Source organism: Tachysurus vachellii, chromosome 20 (assembly GCF_030014155.1).
Source record: "Tachysurus vachellii isolate PV-2020 chromosome 20, HZAU_Pvac_v1, whole genome shotgun sequence".
NCBI classification, from domain to species: domain Eukaryota; kingdom Metazoa; phylum Chordata; class Actinopteri; order Siluriformes; family Bagridae; genus Tachysurus; species Tachysurus vachellii.
This window is the reverse complement of record NC_083479.1, coordinates 15,875,459-15,897,884: the sequence shown is the minus strand read 5'-3', so window position 1 is coordinate 15,897,884 and position 22,426 is coordinate 15,875,459. Positions and strand designations below refer to the sequence as shown.

At 40.3% G+C, this 22,426-nt stretch overlaps 1 protein-coding gene across 1 annotated transcript in view; it reads left to right on the top strand.

Annotated features, from left to right (window-relative positions):
* The window catches only part of galt (galactose-1-phosphate uridylyltransferase), a 106,279-nt gene that overhangs the window by 6,906 nt on the left and 76,947 nt on the right, over positions 1 to 22,426 (top strand). Inside the window, exons 5-6 of the mRNA XM_060896174.1 lie at positions 744 to 873; positions 3,458 to 3,514. Coding sequence (XP_060752157.1) covers positions 744 to 873; positions 3,458 to 3,514 — 187 coding nt within the window. The remainder of the gene's footprint in view (positions 1 to 743; positions 874 to 3,457; positions 3,515 to 22,426) is intronic.

Genomic DNA, 22,426 nt, shown 5'->3' with positions numbered 1-22,426 from the left:
TTCTTTCTTTCTTTCTTTCTTTCTTTCTTTCTTGTCTTGTCCTGTCTTTTTCTTTCTTTCTTTCTTTCTTTCTTTCTTTCTTTCTTTCTTTCTTTCTTGTCTTGTCCTGTCTCTTTCTTTCTTTCTTTCTTTCTTTCTTTCTTTCTTTCTTTCTTTCTTTCTTTCTTTCTTTCTTTCTTTCTTTCTTGTCTTGTCCTTCTGTCTTGTCCTTCTGTCTTGTCCTTTCTTTCTTTCTTTCTTTCTTTCTTTCTTTCTTTCTTTCTTTCTTTCTTTCTTTCTTTCTTGTCTTGTCTTGTCTTGTCTTGTCTTGTCTTTCTGTCTTGTCTTGTTCTTTCTTTCTTTCTTTCTTTCTTTCTTTCTTTCTTTCTTTCTTTCTTTCTTTCTTTCTTGTCTTGTCTTGTCTTGTCTTGTCTTGTCCTGTCCTGTCCTGTCCTGTCCTGTGCTGTGCTGTCCTGTCCTGTCCTGTCCTCTTTCTTTCTTTCTTTCTTTCTTTCTTTCTTTCTTTCTTTCTTTCTTTCTTTCTTTCTTTCTTTCTTTCTTTCTTTCTTTCTTTCTTGTCTTGTCTTTTCTTGTCTTGTCTTGTCTTGCTTTCTGTCTTGTCTTGTCTTGTCTTGTCTTGCTTTCTGTCTTGTCTTGTCTTGTCTTGTCTTGTCCTGTCCTGTCCTGTCCTGTCCTGTCTTGTCCTGTCCTGTCCTGTCTTTTTCTTTCTTTCTTTCTTTCTTTCTTTCTTTCTTTCTCCTCAGTAAGGTCATGTGCTTCCATCCATGGTCTGACGTCACTCTCCCCTTGATGCAACCTGGAGAGATCCGCAAAGTGATTGACAAGTGGGCGGAGCTGATTCAGGAGCTAGGCTCCACCTATCCATGGGTGCAGGTAAGGAACTAGTCTGAAACTGAATGTAAGGAATAAAACGTGAGTTTGCACATCAGGATGGTGTGATGCTGTTCAACATGAAGAAGTTAAAGTAAAACAAATATTTATAGTTATAGTCAGAGTTGAGTTGAACGTCTCTGTAAGTTATTGATCAATAAACAGTGCAGTTTGTCATCACTAAGAAACTCTAAAGCCTTTCAGGACATAGCGATAAATGACAATTTAGAGTGCGAACACCGGCTGTTATGTATTGTGTTGCTTTGTGATTCTTTTTCTTTCATATGTTGAGAAAAGAGCCTGGATTATATGAGACCTGGGCATGTGAGTCATTATAGTATAAATAGACTTAGATGCAATTATTAACCATGTTTTAATTTTATTAATAAATGTGCATAGTGTTAATGTGTTAAAGTGTACATTCAATACTGAAACAAAATACTTATGCTTTTTACTGATTTATTAAAGTATTCATTCATTCATTCATTTGTTTTTTCTTCTACTCCTTCCTTCTATCCATCCATCCATCCATCCACCCCTCCCTCTCTCCCATCTATTCATCTATCCATCCCTCCCTCCCTCCCTCTCTCCATTGCCTCCTTTCTTCCATCCATCCATCCATCCATCCATCCATCCATCCATCCATCCATCCATCCCTTCCTTCCTTCCTTCCTTCCTTCCTTCCTTCCATGCGTCCATCCGTCCATCCATCCCTCCCTCGATCCCTCTCTCCCTTGCCTCATTCCTTCCTTCCTTCCTTCCTTCCATCCATCCATCCCTCCATTCATCCATCCATCCCTCCCTCCCTCCCATGCTTCCTTCCTTCCTTCCTTCCTTCCTTCCTTCCTACCTTCTTTCCTTCCATCCATCCGTCCATCCCTCCCTCCCTCCCTCTCTCCGTTCCTTCCTTCCTTCCTTCCTTCCTTCCTTCCTTCCATCCATCCATCCATCCATCCATCCATCCATCCATTCATCCATCCATCCCTCCCTCCCTCCCAGGCTTCCTTCCTTCCTTCCTTCCTTCCTACCTTCTTTCCTTCCATCCGTCCATCCCTCCCTCCCTCCCTCTCTCCCTTCCTTCCTTCCTTCCTTCCTTTCATCCATCCATCCATCCATCCATCCATCCATCCATCCATCCCTCCCTTCCTTCCTCCCTCCCTTCCTTTATGCTATTTAGACATCTTGACCCTCAAAGCCAGGCTCCTTTGTGAGTAAAGGCTTTAGGAGCTTGGACTTTTCTCTTGCTGGAACGCTCACTTTCCTTGTTATTAAACACTCTGGGAGTTTTAGCATTACTCTGAAAACCCTGTTAACATTTGTACTAAAAGTCAGTCACCCTCCAGGGTGCATCTTTGTCATTTGTTCAGCTTTTTTCTTCCATAACGACCTGTGTTTAAACCAGCCAGGCTGTGCGGGGGACGCCATTAGCCCCATCTCCCTCCCGCAGCCTTCCTCATCTTTACTAATTGGATCAATTGGGAGCGGCTTCTCAGCGAGGACTTTTCAGGCCTGATCGACGTGCAGCGGTGCGACATGTTCCTCCGGCCTCCCTCGGCACATTAGTGCCTCTAAGGCAGAACGGCTCTCCACTTTGAAGCTTGCCAGAGGTCGTAAAATGTCCAGGCTTAAGCTGATTTAGTATGTGAGGATAAACTAGGAACTAAACATATAGACACAGACTGGATAAGGTAGAACTGTGACTGATATTAGTGTCGTGTCGCTCGATGCCACCTTGTTCGGTTATTCAGCCGTTTTTAGAGACATAAAACAGTCAATTAAAAGTGCAGTGTTTTGTGAAAAAGTGCAGAGATCACAAAACCATCAATCTCTGCCCTGGCTGCTGCTTTTGTGCTGCTTTACTTAAGGGACTTGGATGCATAGTACAGATCCATTTCAGCAATGAGGGAACATTTCCGATTCAGCTCATTAATAAAGCCTTCACAGAGGACGAGTTGTTAAAGGTCGACCTGTTCGTATGTCAAACCAGTCATTATGGCACACTTGACGTCGCAAACCTTGCATAAAAAGTCCACGTGAGGTCTGAGATTACGAGGAAAAAGACTCCAGCGTGTTACGTTTGTTCTCTTTCTCGAGATCTCTCCTCTCTTGTTGTTTGTGTTCTGCTCCTGCGTTCTTACAGATAAGCACGCTGGTTATCTCCTCTTTCTCTCTCTACTAAAGGCATCAGGGCATGTGTTCACTCTCACTGCCTAGATTTACAGACCTCAACTTGAGACAAGTCAATATTTATCAAGCGTACTAGACAAGGGGGAGATTCTACACAAGTCCTTTAATATCACCCCTGAGGGAAGCCTGGGGAAGTCTTAAAACTCTCTGAGACAGGAGACATGAGGTTTCGCTCTACGGGTCTGATCTGACATATTTGTTTGTGAGTAAAGGTGTGTGTGTGTGTGTGTGTGTGTGTGTGTGCACAGACTGTCAGCGTTGTTTTGAATGTCCCCACACACACACACACACCACACACAAAACACATGGCTCTACTCTTTAATTAAATGTCAGCTTCTTTTTACTTCTCTCTCTCTCTCTCTCTCTCTCTCTCTCTCTCTCTCTCTCTGTCACCTTTTAGATCTTCGAGAATAAAGGAGCCATGATGGGCTGCTCCAACCCTCATCCTCACTGTCAGGTACGATCCTACACTTCATCCCTGTACCAATTAATCCTGACACTTGTCGATTCTCAGATGGAAAGATACGCAACCTTTATTTTATCCACAAATTAAAGAAGTAGCCAGTGCAGTTACCAGCTTCCTTTGATAACTTTTTACTGCCACATCAGTGCAAGTAACCAAGCAGGAAGCAGCTTAACAACTGCCCGAACGCCAATTAAAACCGAATCTCAGATTACCTCTCCCAACGTTTATAAGCTTTAAAACCAGTCCTACTAAGTACTGTAGCAGCTTTTTCCTTTTCTGCTTTTCTTCATCTCTGCAAAACAACATACCAAAATGGCATGGAGGAAAAATCCAAGCCCACTAGGGGGCACTGGAGGATCTTGCTTGTGTTGATTTTCTGGCGAAATAATCCTCACAAGCCACCTGTTCTTGTTTTGTCATACTAAAGCATGCCAAAGTGACATGTACGTTAATGCTCTCACGGCATTCAGACGCCGTTGACTTTCAGAGACGAACGTCCGTTCAGAGCGAGAAACTTGCCCCCGATTATCTTGCTTGTTCTCTGTGATTCTCTATGTAAAATGCCTTTGAGGCTTATATACACTTACACCGTATATATACTCTACTACACACTTACCTAGACAGGTAAGTACTGTGCATTACAGAAATAACCTCTCCAGTCTCACTCCCCAGTAAGCGTCTCCCGTCATACACCTCGTCATACACATCGTTTTTTTTTTTTTTTTTAAGGTCTTATTCTTCTTACAGTACAAACAGCACTCTTTCATCTAGTCAGAGAACCACGTCAAATTTATTGCAGCGTAAAAAGCTGTTTTTTTCAACAGCTTTTTAAAGATTAGTACTCTGATTAAGACGATCCCGATAAAGCCTCGGCTGATTTCTGTACAAGACGAAGCCGGGACGTGTTCTCCGTATCGGATTAGACGATAAACAAACAAAAAGTTCTGTCGTTTATTCTGCTCTGTCTTTATTTCAACGTCTCTTACTATTTTGGCTGCAGTCCTGTGAGTTTCATCATATTATACCGTTCACAGTTTCTGCCTTTTAGATGAGCGACGTAGCAGCGGTCACGCTCTGAGGTTTTATTAGCTTTTCTGACTGTCAGAACTTTCTCCTCAGCAGTCTTTGGTTATAAAGGTCACTAAATCGGTCGCTGGTGAGCGCGTCATGTTACGCGATCTAAGACTGCTGAGCTCAGCTAAGAGCACAACCAAATACTTCTTCAATCGTAACATGTAGAACAGACTCGGTATAAAATCTACTTATATTATAAGTACAGAAATATGGTATATAAATATGCACTGAATAATTCCATCTGGCTACTTCTGGTTTGACAGAACTAGAGTTTTTAGCTTTTATAAATTTTGGACCCTTTTAAACCTACAGTGCTACAGGAGGCTCCTTAAAAAGGTTTAATATGTTTTACATTCACACTCTTATCCAGAGTGACTTACATGTTTTTATTTCAGTTTATACACCTGAGCTATTGAGGGTTAAGGGCCTTGCTCAGGGGCCCTGCAGGGGCAACTTGGTGGACCTGGGATTCGAACTAACGACCTTCCGATCAGTAGTCAAACACCTTAACCACTGAGCTCCCACATCTGCTTTTTTTCTGCTAAAGCAGGTCAGACAGAATGTGACTGAAATGTGGCGGAGGAGAGAAAGAAAAACGGATGGCGGATGTAACCGATGCGTTTGCGGTTACTTCGTCTGTTACAGCGTCTGTTTAGCTAATGCTAACAGCAATGCTATCTCTACTGATCTGATATTAGTGTCTTTTAGTAACGCTTAATAAGATAAACAAGCTTTAGTTGCTAAGTCATGTGGCATGGTTATAGCTCATCTCTCTCTCTCCTCTTTCTCTCTCTCTCTCTCTCTCTCTCTCTCTCTGACTATTTCTCACATATACAATACATTACAGCAGATTCTTTCTTCTCATATCACAGCTTGTCAGGGTCAGAGCTCAGGGTCAGCCATGATGCAGCACCTCTGGAGCAGAGAGGCTTAGGGGCCTTGCTCAAGGGCCCAACAGTGGCAGCTTGGCGATGCTCAATCATCTCTGACCTTCTGATCAGAAACCCAGAGAGAAACAAACAAAACAAGACACTGAACCATAACCACATCCAATATAAAATATGACCAAAGCTTGGAAAATGTATCAAATGTGGTTTTTATGATGCTCAGATAGGCAACAAACATGACTGATTGGTGACCTTTTGATGCTTTACTCCTGGTGATTGGTTCATGGCTAAAAATAAGACAGTTTGCGATGTTTTCTTGCATGGTGTTGCTTCGTGTTAAAATATTTGACTAGAGCCACAAAGTCTGAACAGATCAGATAGGTCAAGTGGAGAATAAACACATACTTCTGTATCCAGTCATCTCTAAACAACAGGTTTTTTTATTTTTTAACAAGCCACGTCGACAGATTGCTAATCTGACCAGAGCGGCTGACTGAAATGACAAAAGAGATTTTTCTTTCTTATAAAGCAGTTTATAGAAACGCGTACGATTCGCTGGAAGACGTTGATGTCGAGAAGACGTTGCAGTAGCTGAAATACGGCACCTTTTTTTTTTTTCCTCCCATATGTTCAGCAGAAGTTTTTTTTCTCACTACTCGGTTTGAGCTACTTCACATTCGGGATTGCGGATGGACCGTCGTTTTTTTAAATTACTTTATATCAAGCCAGCAAAGAAGGAATGCACCGAATACCTGCTCGTTAGACGGCTTTGGTTCGATTAAAGGCTCCAGGACATTGGAAATGGACATGTAGCACTTCCTTCTTCCTGAGCCTCAACAGTCTTGTTAGCGTACTGTATTTTGTGATGCAGTTTCCCTGGCAACAGCTTATCTATACATCATGATCTCTCAATGATTCGACCCAACCATCCTACACATAGCTGCCTTCCAGACTGCCTGGCATCGAGTCTAGGCATCAGAGTCCAGATTGCATCGAACTCAACCTAAACCTGACAGCCTTCTACTGCCGGCTCCTGCAGCTCTTATCGTCGACCTGAGCTAAATATAGTTGACAAATCTTCTGCCGCGTGTGTGTGTGTGTGTGTGTGTGCGCGCTCGGTGCATGTAGACCTTCTGTGCATCAGTGGAGGTTGCTGACTTCGCCGCCGTGCTTCCTGCCAGGGCTTCACTGACAGCGACTCAGTTTGATAAGGCAACTGCACTGTTTTTTAGAAGCAGAAGGCGAAAGAGACTCTGACAGAAAGAGAGTGCTAAGAAGAGACAGAGGCTGTGGAGGCAAGTGAGAAATAAAGAAAGCAGGAAACAGACAGATGGGTGAAGGGAGAGAAATGGAGAGAACAGGCTTACATCAGGATTCCTGTGCTGATACAGTGCCTTCCTGCTTTCCCTTATCTTCTAGAAGCATACCTTCACCTCTGTGTGTGTGTGTGTGTGTGTGTGTGTGTGTGTGTGTGTGTGTGTGTGTGTGTGTGTGTGTAGTCACAAACTTCAATCCAGTCACAGAAGTCATCCTGAGGCACACGGTTCTTTTCATGAGGGTTGTAATGGGTGCATTCGGATGCACGATGCACGACTTTTAAGCTGCTTTACAGGTCTAAATGTGTGACTTTACTTATGCTCTCATTTCCCTGCTCTCATGTTGTGTATTAAGTGGCATGTGGACCGAATCGTTTAAACACCTCACGACCTTCACGTCACTCTGAGCTGTAAGTGTCTTTCTCATATTGGGAGCTTGATTTCTCCACCTGAATATTTCATAACACGGGCGGTGCACTGGGACAGCAGCTAGACACCACTGCTGGGCCCTCAAGCAAGGCCCTTAACTCTCAAATACCTGCATGTGTAACATAAACAAAAAGGTGGATGTAGATGAGGAGGTGTGTCACATAGCAACAGTCTAAATGGATGCTGTCTGGGTGGAGGTTGGATGGAGTTTTACTGTTCTGTTGCTTTCCGAAAGGTTAGTCATCTTACTAAATGCCAGTAGGTGGACTAAGGCAAGAGAACCAATATTTCTTTCTTTCTTTCTTTGTTTTCTTTCTTTCTTTCTTTCTTTCTTTCTTTCTTTCTTTCTTTCTTTCATTTTTTGTTTTTTTCTTTCTTTCTTTTTCATTTTTTGTTTGTCTGTTTCTTTCTTTTCTCTTTCTTTCATTTTTTTGTTTTGATTTCTTTCTTTCTTTCTTTCTTTCTTTCTTTCTTTCTTTCTTTCTTTCTTTCTTCTTTTTTGTTTTGTTTATTTTCTTTCTTTCTTTCTTTCTTTCTTTCTTTCTTTCTTTCTTTCTTTCTTTCTTTCTTTCTTTCTTCTTTTTTGTTTTGTTTATTTTCTTTCTTTCTTTCTTTATTTCTTTCTTTCTTTCTTTCTTCTTTTTTGTTTTGTTTATTTTCTTTCTTTCTTTCTTTCTTTCTTTCTTTCTTTCTTTCTTTCTTTCTTTCTTTCTTTCTTTCTTTCGTTCAGTTTTTGTTTTGTTTCTTTCTTTCTTTTTCATTTTTTGTTTAGATTTTTTCTTTCTTTCTTTTTTCTTTCTTTCTTGTTTTGTTTATTTCCTTCTTTCTTTCTTTTTTAAATTTTTTGTTTTGTTTATTTCCTTCCTTCCTTCCTTCCTTCCTTCCTTCCTTCATTCCTTCCTTCCTTCCTTCCTTCCTTCCTTCGTGTTCTCTGCTGTTTAAACAACACATTGAATGATAACCCAGGGGTTAAGAGCTTATTGTTGTCCTTTATTTCTCTCTCGTTACTCGTACCTTTGTGAACATATCACACTGGGAATTTTTGCCCATCTCTAACATCTCCATCATCCTCATCTACCTTTTCTTTGTTTCTTTTTCTTCCTTCACTGGATTTATCCATGCTGCTTTTCTCCTCTGCTGGTATTCGGCACTCAGTCTAGCAGCAGAAGTGAAGTGTGTTTATTAGAATTGTTGTCAGACACGACATATAAAACTGTCTCTCAAGGCTGAGGTAATAAATACAACCAACTAAGTGACTTTGTTCTCCATAAAAACGTGAGCAGGAAGGAGAAAGATGATGCCGGTCCTCCACATCACATTGGTAAATGATTTGAAAGTGATGTAAACAGATTTCAGGGCTGTATTTAGATGTTGTCTTTGAGCTGTGAGGCTGTAGTCTGATGTATCAGTGTGCAGGAATTAGAACACGTCTAGATTTTATACATGTACAGGGCAGCACTGTGTGGTGATTCCACATCCTCTTACAGATCAGTTCATTCTGTGTGTGTGTGTGTGTGTATGTGTGTGTGTGTGTGTGTGTGTGTGTGTGTACAGACTCCAGGCTAACAGGCTGATCTGAGCTGTAAGAATTAGAGGTTTTTACCAAATATAGAATAAAAGAAAATGAATTTCATTTCATTTTAATATTGGAATACAGTCAGAGAGCAGATGTCAGCTTAATACTATGAGTTTAGTACTGACCAATCAGCAGCTTTTATGTACACACACACACACACACACACACACACACACACACACACATACATACACTTTCTTTCTTTCTGTCTTGTCTTGTCTTGTCTTGTCTTGTCTTGTCTTGTCTTGTCTTGTCTTGTCTTGTCCTTTCTTTCTTTCTTTCTTTCTTTCTTTCTTTCTTTCTTTCTTTCTTTCTTTCTTTCTTTCTTTCTTTCTTTCTTTCTTTCTTTCTTTCTTTCTTTCTGTCTTTCTGTCTTTATTTCTTTCTGTCTTTATTTCTTTCTGTCTCTCTGTCTGTCTGTCTGCCTGCCTGCCTGCCAGACCTTTCTTTCTTTCTGTCTGTCTGTCTGTCTTTCTTGCTTTCTTTCTTTCTTGCTTTCTTTCTTTTGTGCTTTCTTGCTTTCTTGCTTGCTTTATTTCTTGCTTTATTTCTTGCTTTAGTTTCTTTCTTTCTTTCTTGCTTTCTTGCTTTCTTTCTTGCTTTCTGTCTGTCTGTCTCTGTCTTTCTTTTTTTTTTGTTTGTTTCTTTCTTTCTTTCTGCGTGTGAAATGTGACTGAGAGACAGGATTGTGTAAGAGAAGTGAATGAAGTGCTTTGTTGTGTGTGTGTGTGTGTGTGTGTGTGTGTGTGTGTGCTGCTATCTACATCTTTGTCTCTTCATTCATGATGTTGCTGTTACTTTGTTGTAAGTCTTCGGGATGGAAATGACTTTTTCTCACTATGAAATGAACTCTGCGGCGACATAAAAGAAAAGCTGTGGAAAAAAACTGCTCTGCTGAAATCACTTAAAAATACATTAGGCTTAATTCCAGACTGTCCATGTGCAGATGTGTGCTGTGGAGAAGCACACTATGCTTTTGAAGTGCTATCCAGGCAATACAGACTCCATGGAGAGCTGAGAGAAGAGCCTCATTTCCTCTGAGTTCAGAGAGCGAGAGAGGGGCGTAAACCCTGAGGCCCGAGCCACAAAGACAAGGGAAAAGCGTTCAGCTGTTAAAGGTGGTTATCTTCTGCTTCAGCGCAAAGTCCGTAACGTCCGTAACTGTCCGTCACACACACCTTCAGTTGCACAGCTTGTGTGTTTTTCCTGCGTGTGACCTGTTGAGTGTTTTGCAATGAGGTGTGAAGGAAGCAGAGGTCTGGGTTTTTAAATGTTTGTAGACTTCACTGAAATCACCTCCTACTTCATCGTTTAGGGAACTGATCAGAGAGTCGAGTTTAAGGGCTCTGTCTGTCTGTCTGTCTGTCTGTCTGCCTGTCTGTCTGTCTGCCTTCTTGCCTGTCTGTCTGTCTGTCTGCCTGCCTGCCTGCCTGCCTGTCTGTCTGCCTGTCTGCCTGCCTTCTTGCCTGCCTGCCTGTCTGTTTGTCTGTCTGTCTGCCTGCCTGCCTTCTTGCCTGTCTGTCTGTCTGTCTGTCTGCCTGCCTGTCTGTCTGTCTGTCTGTCTGTCTGTCTGTCTGTCTGTCTGCCTGCCTTCTTGTCTGTCTGCCTTCTTGCCTGTCTGCCTGTCTGTTTGTCTGTCTGTCTGTCTGCCTTCCTGCCTGCCTTCCTGCCTGGCTGTTTGTCTGTCTGTCTCTCTCTGTTTCTCTCTCTCTTTCGATGTCTGTCTGTCTCTGTTTCTGTCTCTGTCTGTCTCACTCTTTCTGTCTCTCTGTCTGTCTTTCAGTCTCTGTCATTCTCTCTTTCTTTGTCTGTCTGTCTGTCTGTCTCTGTGTCTCTCTTCCTGTCTGTCTGTCTTTCCCTCTCTCTCTCTCTCTCTCTCTCTCTCTCTATCGATGTCTGTCCGTCTGTTTCTGTCTCTGTCTGTCTCGCTCTTCGTCTCTCTGTCTGTCTTTCAGTCTCTGTCATTCTCTCTTTCTTTGTCTGTCTGTCTCTGTGTCTCTCTTGCTTTCTGCCTGTCTCTCTCTCTTTCTGTCTGTCTGTCTTTCCCTCTCTCTCTCTCTCTCTCTCTCTCTCTCTCTCTCTCTCTCTCTCTTTCGATGTCTGTCTGTCTCTGTTTCTGTCTCTGTCTGTCTCACTCTTTCTGTCTCTCTGTCTGTCTTTCAGTCTCTGTCATTCTCTCTTTCTTTGTCTGTCTGTCTGTCTGTCTCTGTGTCTCTCTTCCTGTCTGTCTGTCTTTCCCTCTCTCTCTCTCTCTCTCTCTCTCTCTCTCTCTCTCTATCGATGTCTGTCCGTCTGTTTCTGTCTCTGTCTGTCTCGCTCTTCGTCTCTCTGTCTGTCTTTCAGTCTCTGTCATTCTCTCTTTCTTTGTCTGTCTGTCTCTGTGTCTCTCTTGCTTTCTGCCTGTCTCTCTCTCTTTCTGTCTGTCTGTCTTTCCCTCTCTCTCTCTCTCTCTTTTGTTTACTGATCTAAAAAGAATTCAGTAGATAGCTAACACTGATAACACAGAATCATGTGTGATTAAACTAACACATTTATATTACATATAAATCTTAAATATATATACATATATTTTCAGTGATAAGGAATTTGGGACGTCATTAGAAATTCAGTCATCAGTACTTATAGTGCCCCAACTCCAGTACAGTGACCTAGGGCACTACTTAGGGCACTACCTAGGGCACTACTTAGGGCACTACCTAGGGCACTACTTAGGGCACTACCTAGGGAGGTGATTGAGGTGGTTTTTATATAAGGCATGGCATCGAGTCGAATGCAGTGCGACTCAGCGTATGTTTATTTTGCTCTGTTACACACAGTAAAGCTTCTCACCTCTTCTGGGTCCCACAGCGTTCCACTGCCACAGGAACACAAGAAGGGCTTTTACTTGTCAATCAAAAAAATCCGCAAAAAATTTCACGCCATCGTTTAAACTCTGTTTCGAAACCTCTACAAAACTCTCCGTTGTTAAATGTGTTTATTTGTTCAATTCTACCTCTATACGTTATTGTTAGAGCTTGGCTCTCTCAGCAACCTCCCTGCTTGGTTTCCATGGTAACCGCAGACAACGTCCGTTAATCTCAGATTTATTACTCAAGACAATGTTGCAGCTGCGATTAAAAAGCACATCCATTCCCACCAGTCAGCTAGTTTAGACTAAAGCTCAGACTAAATCAGATCAGAACTAGATCTCAATACCGTATATGAAAATGTGAAATTCATGAAAGACGAGTGTTTATCACGTACCAGTATAAAGAAGAAAAAAAGATTGGATTTGTTCATCGATCACATTATTAGAATATATAGACTCCTTCCTCTGTCAGTCTCTTAGCTTCTGTTCTGAGCGCTCACTCTCTCTTCCTCTCTGATGTAACAGCAATCTATCTGCTGGAGTGCTGATCGTTTTCTCTTGCATCACTGTGTTGGCTGTGTGTAAATGTATGAGCTTGTGTATGAACACCAAATTTCACGCGTCCACTTCAGAAGAAGGCAGCGACGTGTGATTGACGTTCTCCAGGCAAATGTCAGCTGATAGCTTTCTAGATGGAAAGTCAATCTGCAGCGCATAGCGAGCTCTGAAGCGGGCAGGGAGGTAAACAGTACGGCACGAGCGCCAGAGAAAAATGTCGATCACACCAGCTCTAAGTCAGCTGGAAAAAAAAACATCCAGAAAAAACTATATTAGTACATGAACCAGACTATTTTAAAGAGAATGTAATAATAAAAATAATAATAAATAATTACATTAAGAAGAATATTACAATAATAATAATAATAATAATAATAATAATAATAATAATAATAATAATATTACATTTCACTAAGAAGAATTATAATAATAATAATAATAATAATAATAATAATAATAATAATAATAATAAATATTACTATATTATCATAATTATAAATAAGTGATATACTTATATAAAACAATTAATTTTATTAATAATATTAATGATATCAATAATATTAATTATTTTATATAATTAATATTATTGATATCATTAATATTATTAATAATTAAAAATGATTAAAAATGAAGGTTTTTATGGTCATATGCACCTAGGTACAATGAAATTAATACCAAAATGGGAATTTTATCATCATGACGATAATCAACATAAGGGCAGCAAGAAAAAAAAAGGTTCTAATACTAATACTACTACTAAATAAATCACACTGTCACTGTTTGTACTAGAGGTCCTTTTATTCTTTTATCATCATTTTTTTTCCTTTACCATTTTATTTCGATGAAAAAGAAGGCGAGCGGATGATGGACCGATGTCTAGCAGGCCACAATGCAGGTCTCAAATCTGACATGGTCTCCGGGGCTTTGAGGCAAGCGAGGGAAGAGTCTGCGATTAGTTCCCCCTCCTTTTTCCTCATCCTTAGCCCACAAGCCTCCTTTATCACTGCTGACATTCAAATCAGTGGCTGGAATACTGAGAAGCCGGGCAATGGCACCGTCGCCTCGTCCTACCTCTCAATCTCACGCAGCCAGCCTTCCTCTGTTCGGCTTTGATTAGCTTTAAAAAAATAGACCCAGATAGCAGAGATTGGAGCTGCAAAGTTGTTGCCACAAAAGGACTGTCTTTTAATTCATTTTCTTATTCATCCAATCCTCAGGCAAATGGGGAGGGCATCTATTTAATGTATATAGATATTTTTTTTTTCTTTATTTCCTTTTGTACCCAGACGTAATGTTTAATGCATTAACGCTCCGCACGGCCCTTTGAAGCGCTTACCCTTGTGCACTCCGCTCACCTCACAGGAAGTCACGTCGCCGTAATTAAAGCGCTTCACTTGTGCACTTTTGAAAGAGAACAACAGCATCCTGGCGCCTCTTTTAACATGCCATCACCTCGTACAGATCTAGGGCGACCTTTCACCTCTTCTCATCTCAGACACACTCCTATACACGACGACAGCATTTCACCGCCACTCTCGGCTCACTGTAGGTCCTCTTCCAAAGACTCTCAAAGCAATAGAATAAAACCGTGTATGTACGTATGTATATATTTTTAGTTATTTCTTCAGTCTGTGCAACCATGATTCATGGTCCGGAACCGCTCGGTTCTCCAACCGGAGTTATCCGTCTGAAGTTCATCTGCTTTTAATGTATTAGCCACTGTTGAGCGGGCCTGTAAAAATCAAGAGCAAAAAAAAAAAAACAAAAAAAACAAGGCGATTTGAGACGTGACCTGCTAGTAATGAGTCGTTTTCTTTTTTCGTAATCTGTCATTTTAAGGAATCCTTGAGAACGCAGACGTTTTGGCGCACAGCCTCAAATAGCTGAACAAACACGGACAAACAAAGGGCTTCTCAGTTCCAGATGTTTTTTTGTGTGTGTTTTGTTCAAGAAAAGCAGAAGATGACTTTCCTTAAGTGGTATTTAATTATTATTGGTACATGAATGTTTGAGGGTAAATTAATCACACGAAATTAATCAACACGGCTTGATTTTTTTTTTTTTCACCACTGTGCTTTCACCACTCTTGGCTCTTTTCACCAATCTGACTTTGATGACAGGATTTCCGTCTCGTTCTTCCGCTGGTGGGTGACATAGCATGAATAATAGCGGCCGAAAATTGCCTCTTCTTTTCCGTTGGGTTACTCTGCGGCTTGGCCGTGCGATACACGAAATGAAAAATAGTTGCAGATGATATGTTAAGGAGATTTTCATCCTCTTTGGCTTGACTATCATTTGTAATAACGTTCCACATGGTCCCGTGTCAAAATCAGGCAGAAACACGCAGCTTTGTCGTGATGTCGAGACACAGCACAGTCGAACACAATTCGACACGGAGGCTTCGACGCTGTGTACGTATAGAAGCGCCAACATGAGTGGTTTTTACTCTAATTGGAATCTACAAATCGCTCAGGGATGGTGATTAGAGGCTACAGAATCTAAGAAAGGGGAAAAAAAGCTACTGAAAAAGGCTGTTCTGAATTAGACGCTTCAGAGGACTGACCTGCCTGCTCTCGTTAGAAGTTCACTCATTAGTTTAGTCTGTTTTTTTTTTTTTTTTACTTGTATCAGTTCATTTTGTTTTAAAGCAGCTTATTACGTCTGATCAGGCAACGAGCTTGTAATGACAGCAGCTATTCTTATCCACTTCCTGGCACTGCTCTCTTGATTTTGCAAATTATTGGAGCTTTTATGTGATCCACACAGATCCTGTGTATATAACGGGGACATAGAAGCCTTTATTTAGCCTTTATAACTGAGGAGGTTGGGGTCAGAGTGCAGGGGCTGCTATGATACAGCACCCCTGGAGCAGGGAGGGTTGAGGGCCTTGCTCTCATGAGGCATGTGGTGGCCTAGTGGTTAAGGTGTTGGGCTACCAATCAGAAGGTTGTGAGTTCGATCCCAGGTCCACCAAGCTGCCACTGCTGGGCAGCAAGGCCCTTAACCCTCAATTGTTCAGTTGTATAAATACAAGATAATGTAAGTCGCTCTGAATAAGGGGAATAAGGGCGTCTGCCAAATGCTGTAAATGTAATTAAAAATGTCAAAATGTCATCATACAAAAGTGGCAGCTTGGCAGTGCTGGGACTTGAACCCTGATCCTCCGATCAACAACCCAGAGCCTTAACCATTTGAGCCACCACTGCCCCAAACAGTATGACCTGTTACTATATAAACGATAGTATCATATTCAAAGCCTTCATTTCCACTTGACTATAAACTGTTGTAGAAAAGACATTGTTTACATTGACATTATTTCCTGTCCAGTGTCACCCAAATGAGGATGAGGTTCCCTTCTGAGTCTGGTTCCTCTCAAGGTTTCTTCTTTATATCACTTCAGGAAGTTGTTCCTTGCAACCGTCGCCTCCGGCTTGGTCATTAGTGATCTGAGCTGACAGGAAGACTTTAGTAACTGAAATAAGCACTCTTTGCATCTGTGGTGAGCAGAAAAGTACAAAAAAAGGAACAACAGTAAGTGAGCACCAGATCTCTGGATGGAAACACACAATAAGCGTGAAGTCAGAGAAAAATAAGCAGATTATCTGTAATCACACCGTCAGATATATAGTATATAGTCTATACTGTAGTAACTCATTTAATCATTCTTTATAGCTGTGGAGAGCAGAAAAGCATCTCAGAACATATAAAACATCAAACAAAAACAGAAGACCACCTCAGAATCCACTCCTTTCAAGGGTGCAACCATCTGCTTTGTCGTGTCTTCTGAGTTTTACCCCAAGTTTGATGTGACATTAAATCTTGACCTGCATCTGCATGATTGACCTGCATCATGCATTCTGCTGCTGCATGACTGGCAGATTACAGATGTTTTGTTATGTATATGGTTGTGTTTATTAGGCATGAATATACAGTGGTGCTCAAAGGTTTGCATACCTTGGGAGAATTTGCAAGATAACGTAGCAGCCTTTATTTTTGTCACATATACATTACAGCACAGTGAAATTCTTTCTTTCCATATCCCGACTTTTTAGGCTGGGTTCAGAGCACAGGTTCAGCCATGATACAGCACCCCTGAAACAGTGAGGTTTAAGGGCCTTGTTTAGGGGCCCAACAGTGACAGCTTTGCAGTGCTGGGACTTGAACCCTGATCCTCCAATTAACAACCCAGAGCCTTAAGCACTTAAGCGACCACTTCCCCAGTAAGGGATACTAGAATGGCATAATTAATATATAAGGCATAACAGAATGGTGCAATCATCAAATAAAACATAACAAAGAAGAAGAAGGGACAAATCCCTGTTCAAAAGTTTGCATACCTTTAGTTCTTAATAATATGTATCGCCTCCTTTAGCATCAATGATGGCATGCAGTGCACGAGGTTCTTAATTCTCTCAGCTGGTATAGCTGTCATTTAAATTATTTGGTTGTCTTGCACAAACTGCACGTTTGAGATCTCTCCAAAGTGGCTTAATGATATTAAGTTCAGGAGAACCTTCTAGAACCTTCAACTTTCTCTGCTGTAGCCATTGGAGGGACAACCTTGCTTTGTGCTTTGGATATTTGCCATGCTGGAACATCCAAGAGCGTCCCATGCATAGCTTTCGTGCTGTACAATGCAAATTGTCTGTAAGTATTTCCTGATAATATGCTGCATTCATCTTGCCAACCATTTTTCCTAACTTCCCCATGCCACTGGAGCTCACGGGATGCACTTATTTCCAGGGATTTCAGAACAGCGTAACAGATATTGCGTCATCGGGTGGGCGTGGCCTATTTGATCATCTAACCCTAACCCTAACCCTAACCGTAGTTTTTGGTTGTTTATTTGTTTTCGAAAATAGCTAAACTGTAAGATAATAAAGCATAATAGATATAAAATCTACCTGTATGACTGTTTTGTCCTTCATTCTTTTTTTTGGAAAGAGGGCGTTTTTTTCCAAGACCTCTAGAAACACCTCCACTTTGCATCATGGTAACGAAACCCCTGGAATTTAGTGAATGCCTGGAGCTTACAGCCCCAAAACAAATTTTCCAAATAAATGGCAATGTTTAACTATTTCTTTCAGGGTATGCAAACTTTAGAGCACAGCTGTGTGTGTTCATACGAAATCATAAGCGCGTATATGACGCCTTTCAATTGTTTATTACGAAGGTGTTTGTAGTTAATTATAGCTATAGCTTTTATAAAAAGCGTCTGTCTCTCGTAGCGTCGGCCTGTTAAAGGTCAGAATAATTCATAAAACATGATCATCATTCTTCCCTAAAAAGCAGTTCTCTCTGTTTTATTTGTCGTTTATATGCTGTAATCATTTGGATTTTTCTGGAAAACAGATGGCGAGTTTATTGTGGTGCTTAATGAATAAATCCCCACAGCAGACAGCCTCATTTTAGCTGTAATAGACAGCATGGAAGTGTTGGCTGATTTTTAGCTGAAATACACACACACAAAAAGTGAGATTAAACAGCGATGTTTACAAGTGTTCTCCACACCAAATGTAGTGGTTACGGAAACTGGGCAGCGTTTCTGAAAGTCTGTAAAGTCGGTCCAATACAATCAAGAGCAATTAGATTTTTATTAGGGTTTAAAATTAATATCCTATGAGATCCCCAAATGGTGGCATGTGGCAGGTGCATTGGAAACAGCTATGGAAAATATGTGCGAGTGTTACATATTAGTCATATGGTACTCTGTGGTTAAGCAGTTAAGGCACTGGGTTGTCGATTGAAGGATCAGGGTTCAAGCCCCAGCACTGCAAAGCTCCCACTGTTGGGCCCTTGAGCAAGGCCCTTAACCCTCACTACTATAGAGGTGCTGTATCATTGCTCACCCTGTGCTCTGACGCCAACCTCTGAAGTTGAGATACATGAAGAAAGAATTTCACTGTGCTGTAATTTATAAAGGCTTCTATTATATTCTATCACAGCATAGTTTCTGTTTCCCAGCTCCTTCTTCTCGAGCACATGGACGCCATGGAAACCACCTCCATCTTTCCAAATTGTAGATCTTCCTTCTTCAAACTAGAAGGAAGCCCAAAATACTTACAAAATACAAAATACTTACCCATAATATTTACGCTACAGAGAAACTGTTACATTTCTTTACTTCCTCCTGAAGACTTTCCTGTATCTGAAATCTTTAAGGAACTGCTTTACCTCTGACGGTTACAAAATACTTCTTCAAAAAAGAGATAGAAAAGTTCATCTTATCAAGAATTACAAAACATCCTAACATTTAGATATTCGTGAATCCAGTTGTGCTGCGGTATAAAGCGAAATAAATCATCTGCGAGGACATTCACGTAAGAGTCCCTTTATATAATTGATTGGAAAATACAGAATAATGAACGTTTGAACTTTTGAACACGTTTGAACATATTAACAACGAAAAGCAGAAATACACCAGAAATACAGCTCGTCTTCTTTGTCTCCGAACACAAACAACAGATGAGTGGATCGACACGTGGAATAAAAATGATTGACAGTTGTTTTGAGCTGCGGGTGTTTTGAGCTGTTCACTTAAAAAGATGCACTGATGCAGTGCACTCGCTTTCTGTCACAGTAAATAGTTCATTACTGTGATTTTTTTTTTAGTTCATTAACGACAACGTTAACATGTCTGAAAAAACTATAAATATAGAAAGTGTGTTGAAATGTGTGAATAACTGCATTAGGGGCCAGAAAACAACAACAAAAACTAGATTTGTAAAGTTCGTCACGACAAACTTTGATGTTGGCTTTGACGAGGCAAGTATTCGCAAAGGCAGGTGCTTTTTGGAGGCGAGTGGACATAAGGGTCAGTGTTACTTTTGGAGGCAAGTGGACAGAAAGATAGGGTGCCAAAACATTTGGAGGCAAGTGGAGACGAGTATGTGACGTCATTCGAATACTCCTGAGGAAGTTCCCCTCATTGGGCTGAGTGTTTTGATATGTCACATGTTCATGTTGTGCTAATTTTTGATTTTCACGTGACATCACATGACGTCACGTGACGTCATCAGAATGCACTTGAGGAAGTTCCCCTCATTGTTCTGAGTGTTTTGATATGTCACATGTCCATGTTGTAAAAAGCTTTTTGATTTTGCATATTTTGGGGGCGGGGATGTGGCACAACCGGAAGGCCAGTCGGTACACCAATTTAAACCTTTGTTCAGAGTCTCACCCTAAAGGAGCTGGCCGAGTTTGGTGTAGATCGAAAGCTTGCCGAGTTATAAACCTCCAAATTTTATAATGGGAGTCTATGGGGAAAAAAAGGCCACTTTGAGACCCGGTACCGGAAGTACCGTTACTCGGATCGCTTAGAAAAGTAACAGCAACAAACTTCAGACCAGCGTCTACAATGTATACGAATTTGGTGCATGTGGCTCGAAAGCTCTAGGCCACATTAAATTTTATAAATTTTTGTCTAAGCTTACTGTAAATAGGAAAACAGAATGTTGGCTTCTACAAAGCCAACATAATTAATGCAAAAGACAGCAGAATTTCATCTATCTATCTATCTATCTATCTATCTGTCTGTCTGTCTGTCTGTCTGTCTGTCTGTCTGTCTGTCTGCCTGCCTACCTGCCTGTTTGTCTATCTATGTATGCCTGTTTGTCTATCTATCTATCTATCTATCTATCTATCTATCTATCTATCTATCTATCTATCTCTCTGTCTGTCTGTCTGTCTGTCTGTCTGTCTGCCTACCTGCCTGTTTGTCTATCTATGTATGCCTGTTTGTCTATCTATCTATCTATCTATCTATCTATCTATCTATCTATCTATCTATCTATCTATCTATCTATCTATCTATCTCTCTGTCTGTCTGTCTGTCTGTCTGTCTGCCTGTCTGCCTGCCTACCTGCCTGCCTACCTGCCTGTTTGTCTATCTATGTATGCCTGTTTGTCTATCTATCTATCTATCTATCTATCTATCTATCTATCTATCTATCTATCTATCTATCTATCTATCTATCTATCTATATATCTATCTGTCTGTCTGTCTGTCTGTCTGTCTGCCTGCCTACCTGCCTGTTTGTCTATCTATGTATGCCTGTTTGTCTATCTATCTATCTATCTATCTATCTATCTATCTATCTATCTATCTATCTATCTATCTATCTATCTGTCTATCTGTCTGTCTGTCTGTCTGTCTATCTATCTATCTGTCTGTCTGTCTGTCTGTCTGTCTGTCTGTCTAAAATAAAGGATGTGGTAGCTCAGTGGTTAAGGTGTTAGCCTACTGGTCAGGAGGGTTGCCTGTGTCCCAGGTCCACCATGCTGCTACTGCTGGGCCCTTGAGCTTGGCCCTTAACACTCAACTACTCAGTTGTATAAAAGGAGATAAAATGTAAGTTGCTAAAACGCATGTCTCATCTGCCAAAATGGCAGAAATGTAAATAAGACACAGAGGGAACATCCAAACTCCATCCACAGGGCGGAAACAGGAATCCAGCCCCCAACCTTAGAGGACATGGCACTTATTTTCATTTAGTCTCATGGGGTTTTAAAGCTGAGCAGTTCATGAAAAGGCAAATGGAAGACAAGCGGGTAAATAATAAGAGAGTGTATAATAATATAATATACATACTGTATAATTACATTATATCAGCAATATTACTCTGATTTTATTTTTGGTGTCTGACAAACGTCTCAATCCCCTCGACCAATCAGAATTCACCTGATAGCTGTTTAATGCACCACATTGTACATCCACATGACAGCGTAAAATAATTCTAGTTCGACGTATAAACCAGCTCTTGGTTGCTGCAAACAATCTGGATCTAGGGAATCATTTTTAATCTTTTTTTTAAAACAGTTTTTCTGCATAGAGAAATAAAAGAGAGAAGCAATAAGGTCTTTGATGTGATACAGAGTCACTGAAAGGACTCGGCTTAAGCAATAAGACAAAATATTACTTTCTGCTTCATATTTGAAAAACATCTGAGTAGCTTGTGGTATTTTCATTCCTGTGAGTTGGGTTACTTAACAAGTCTCCGTAATTTATTTTAAATGAGTGAATTACTTTTACAAGCCTGTTCTTCTCTCTCTCTCTCTCTCTCTCTCGGTAGCTCTCTGCCTCCGTCTTACACTTTATTATACGGTTATTTATTTATAAGTTATATATTTATCTTGTTTCCACGCAAGATAAGGGAAGATCATATTCTGTGTTCTGAGGTTTGAGAATGTGCTTTCTTATTTATTTACTGAGTTTAATCTGCATTATTCATCAGTTTTGTGCCTATGGGTTGAATAAATAGCCTGAGGAAAATATAAGGTGAGAAATATAGACGACGCTGATCTGTTTGGGTTAGATATTTTTGTCAGGGGTTACTGATGTGTAATTAAATCTCTAGCGTTAATTGTCTATTTGTGACAGGACATTTTGTGTCTGACCAGAAAATGAAAATAAAATACTGTCTACATTTTTTGTCTTTAGCTGATGGTTTCATTGGGTGTGAATATTTAAAACATGACACACTTCATTTAAAACTGTGTAACGCAAGGCATTAAGAGCTAGAAAAAAATTAAGTAAAAAATATCTTGAATTCAGTCAGATTTATCAAATATTTCTTATTAGTTGATTATAAAACAAATCTATAAGATTATTAAGACTATTTCTATGTTTGTTTTTAATTAAGTTTGGTTATAAATTGTAATTTTAAATTACATTTTTTATTTACAGTTTTTTTCATTGTTATTCATAAAATAATATCATATTCATATCTTTTTTTTATTTATTTAATTGTATTGCCAGATATTAATGCTTAAAATGAACAACAGAACCAGAAAGTTGGCAGATAAAAAATAGTACTAATGTCTGTACTAACAAAAGATTAATAACAATAATAGAAACTAGGCTTAAGAATCGTATATTTGGTACGTTGTAGTCTTATACCAAGAAACAGCAGACACATTAGAACAAATTCAAGATAATTAAGTTGCTAAAACCTTTTTGCACTGCAGGTGTTGTAGGAATTATTATTAATTTTCATGAAATCATTGTTTCTTTATCTCTTTCTCTCTCTCTCGTTTGCTTGCTCGCTCTCTCTCTTTCTCTCTCTCTCTCGCTTGCTTGCTCTCTCTCTCTCCTCTCTCTTTCTCTCTCTCGCTTGCTTGTTCGCTCTCTCTCTCTTTCTCTCTTTCTCTTTCTTTCTCTCTCTATCTCTCTCTCTTTCTCTCTCTTTCTCTGTCTCTCGCTTGCTTGCTCTCTCT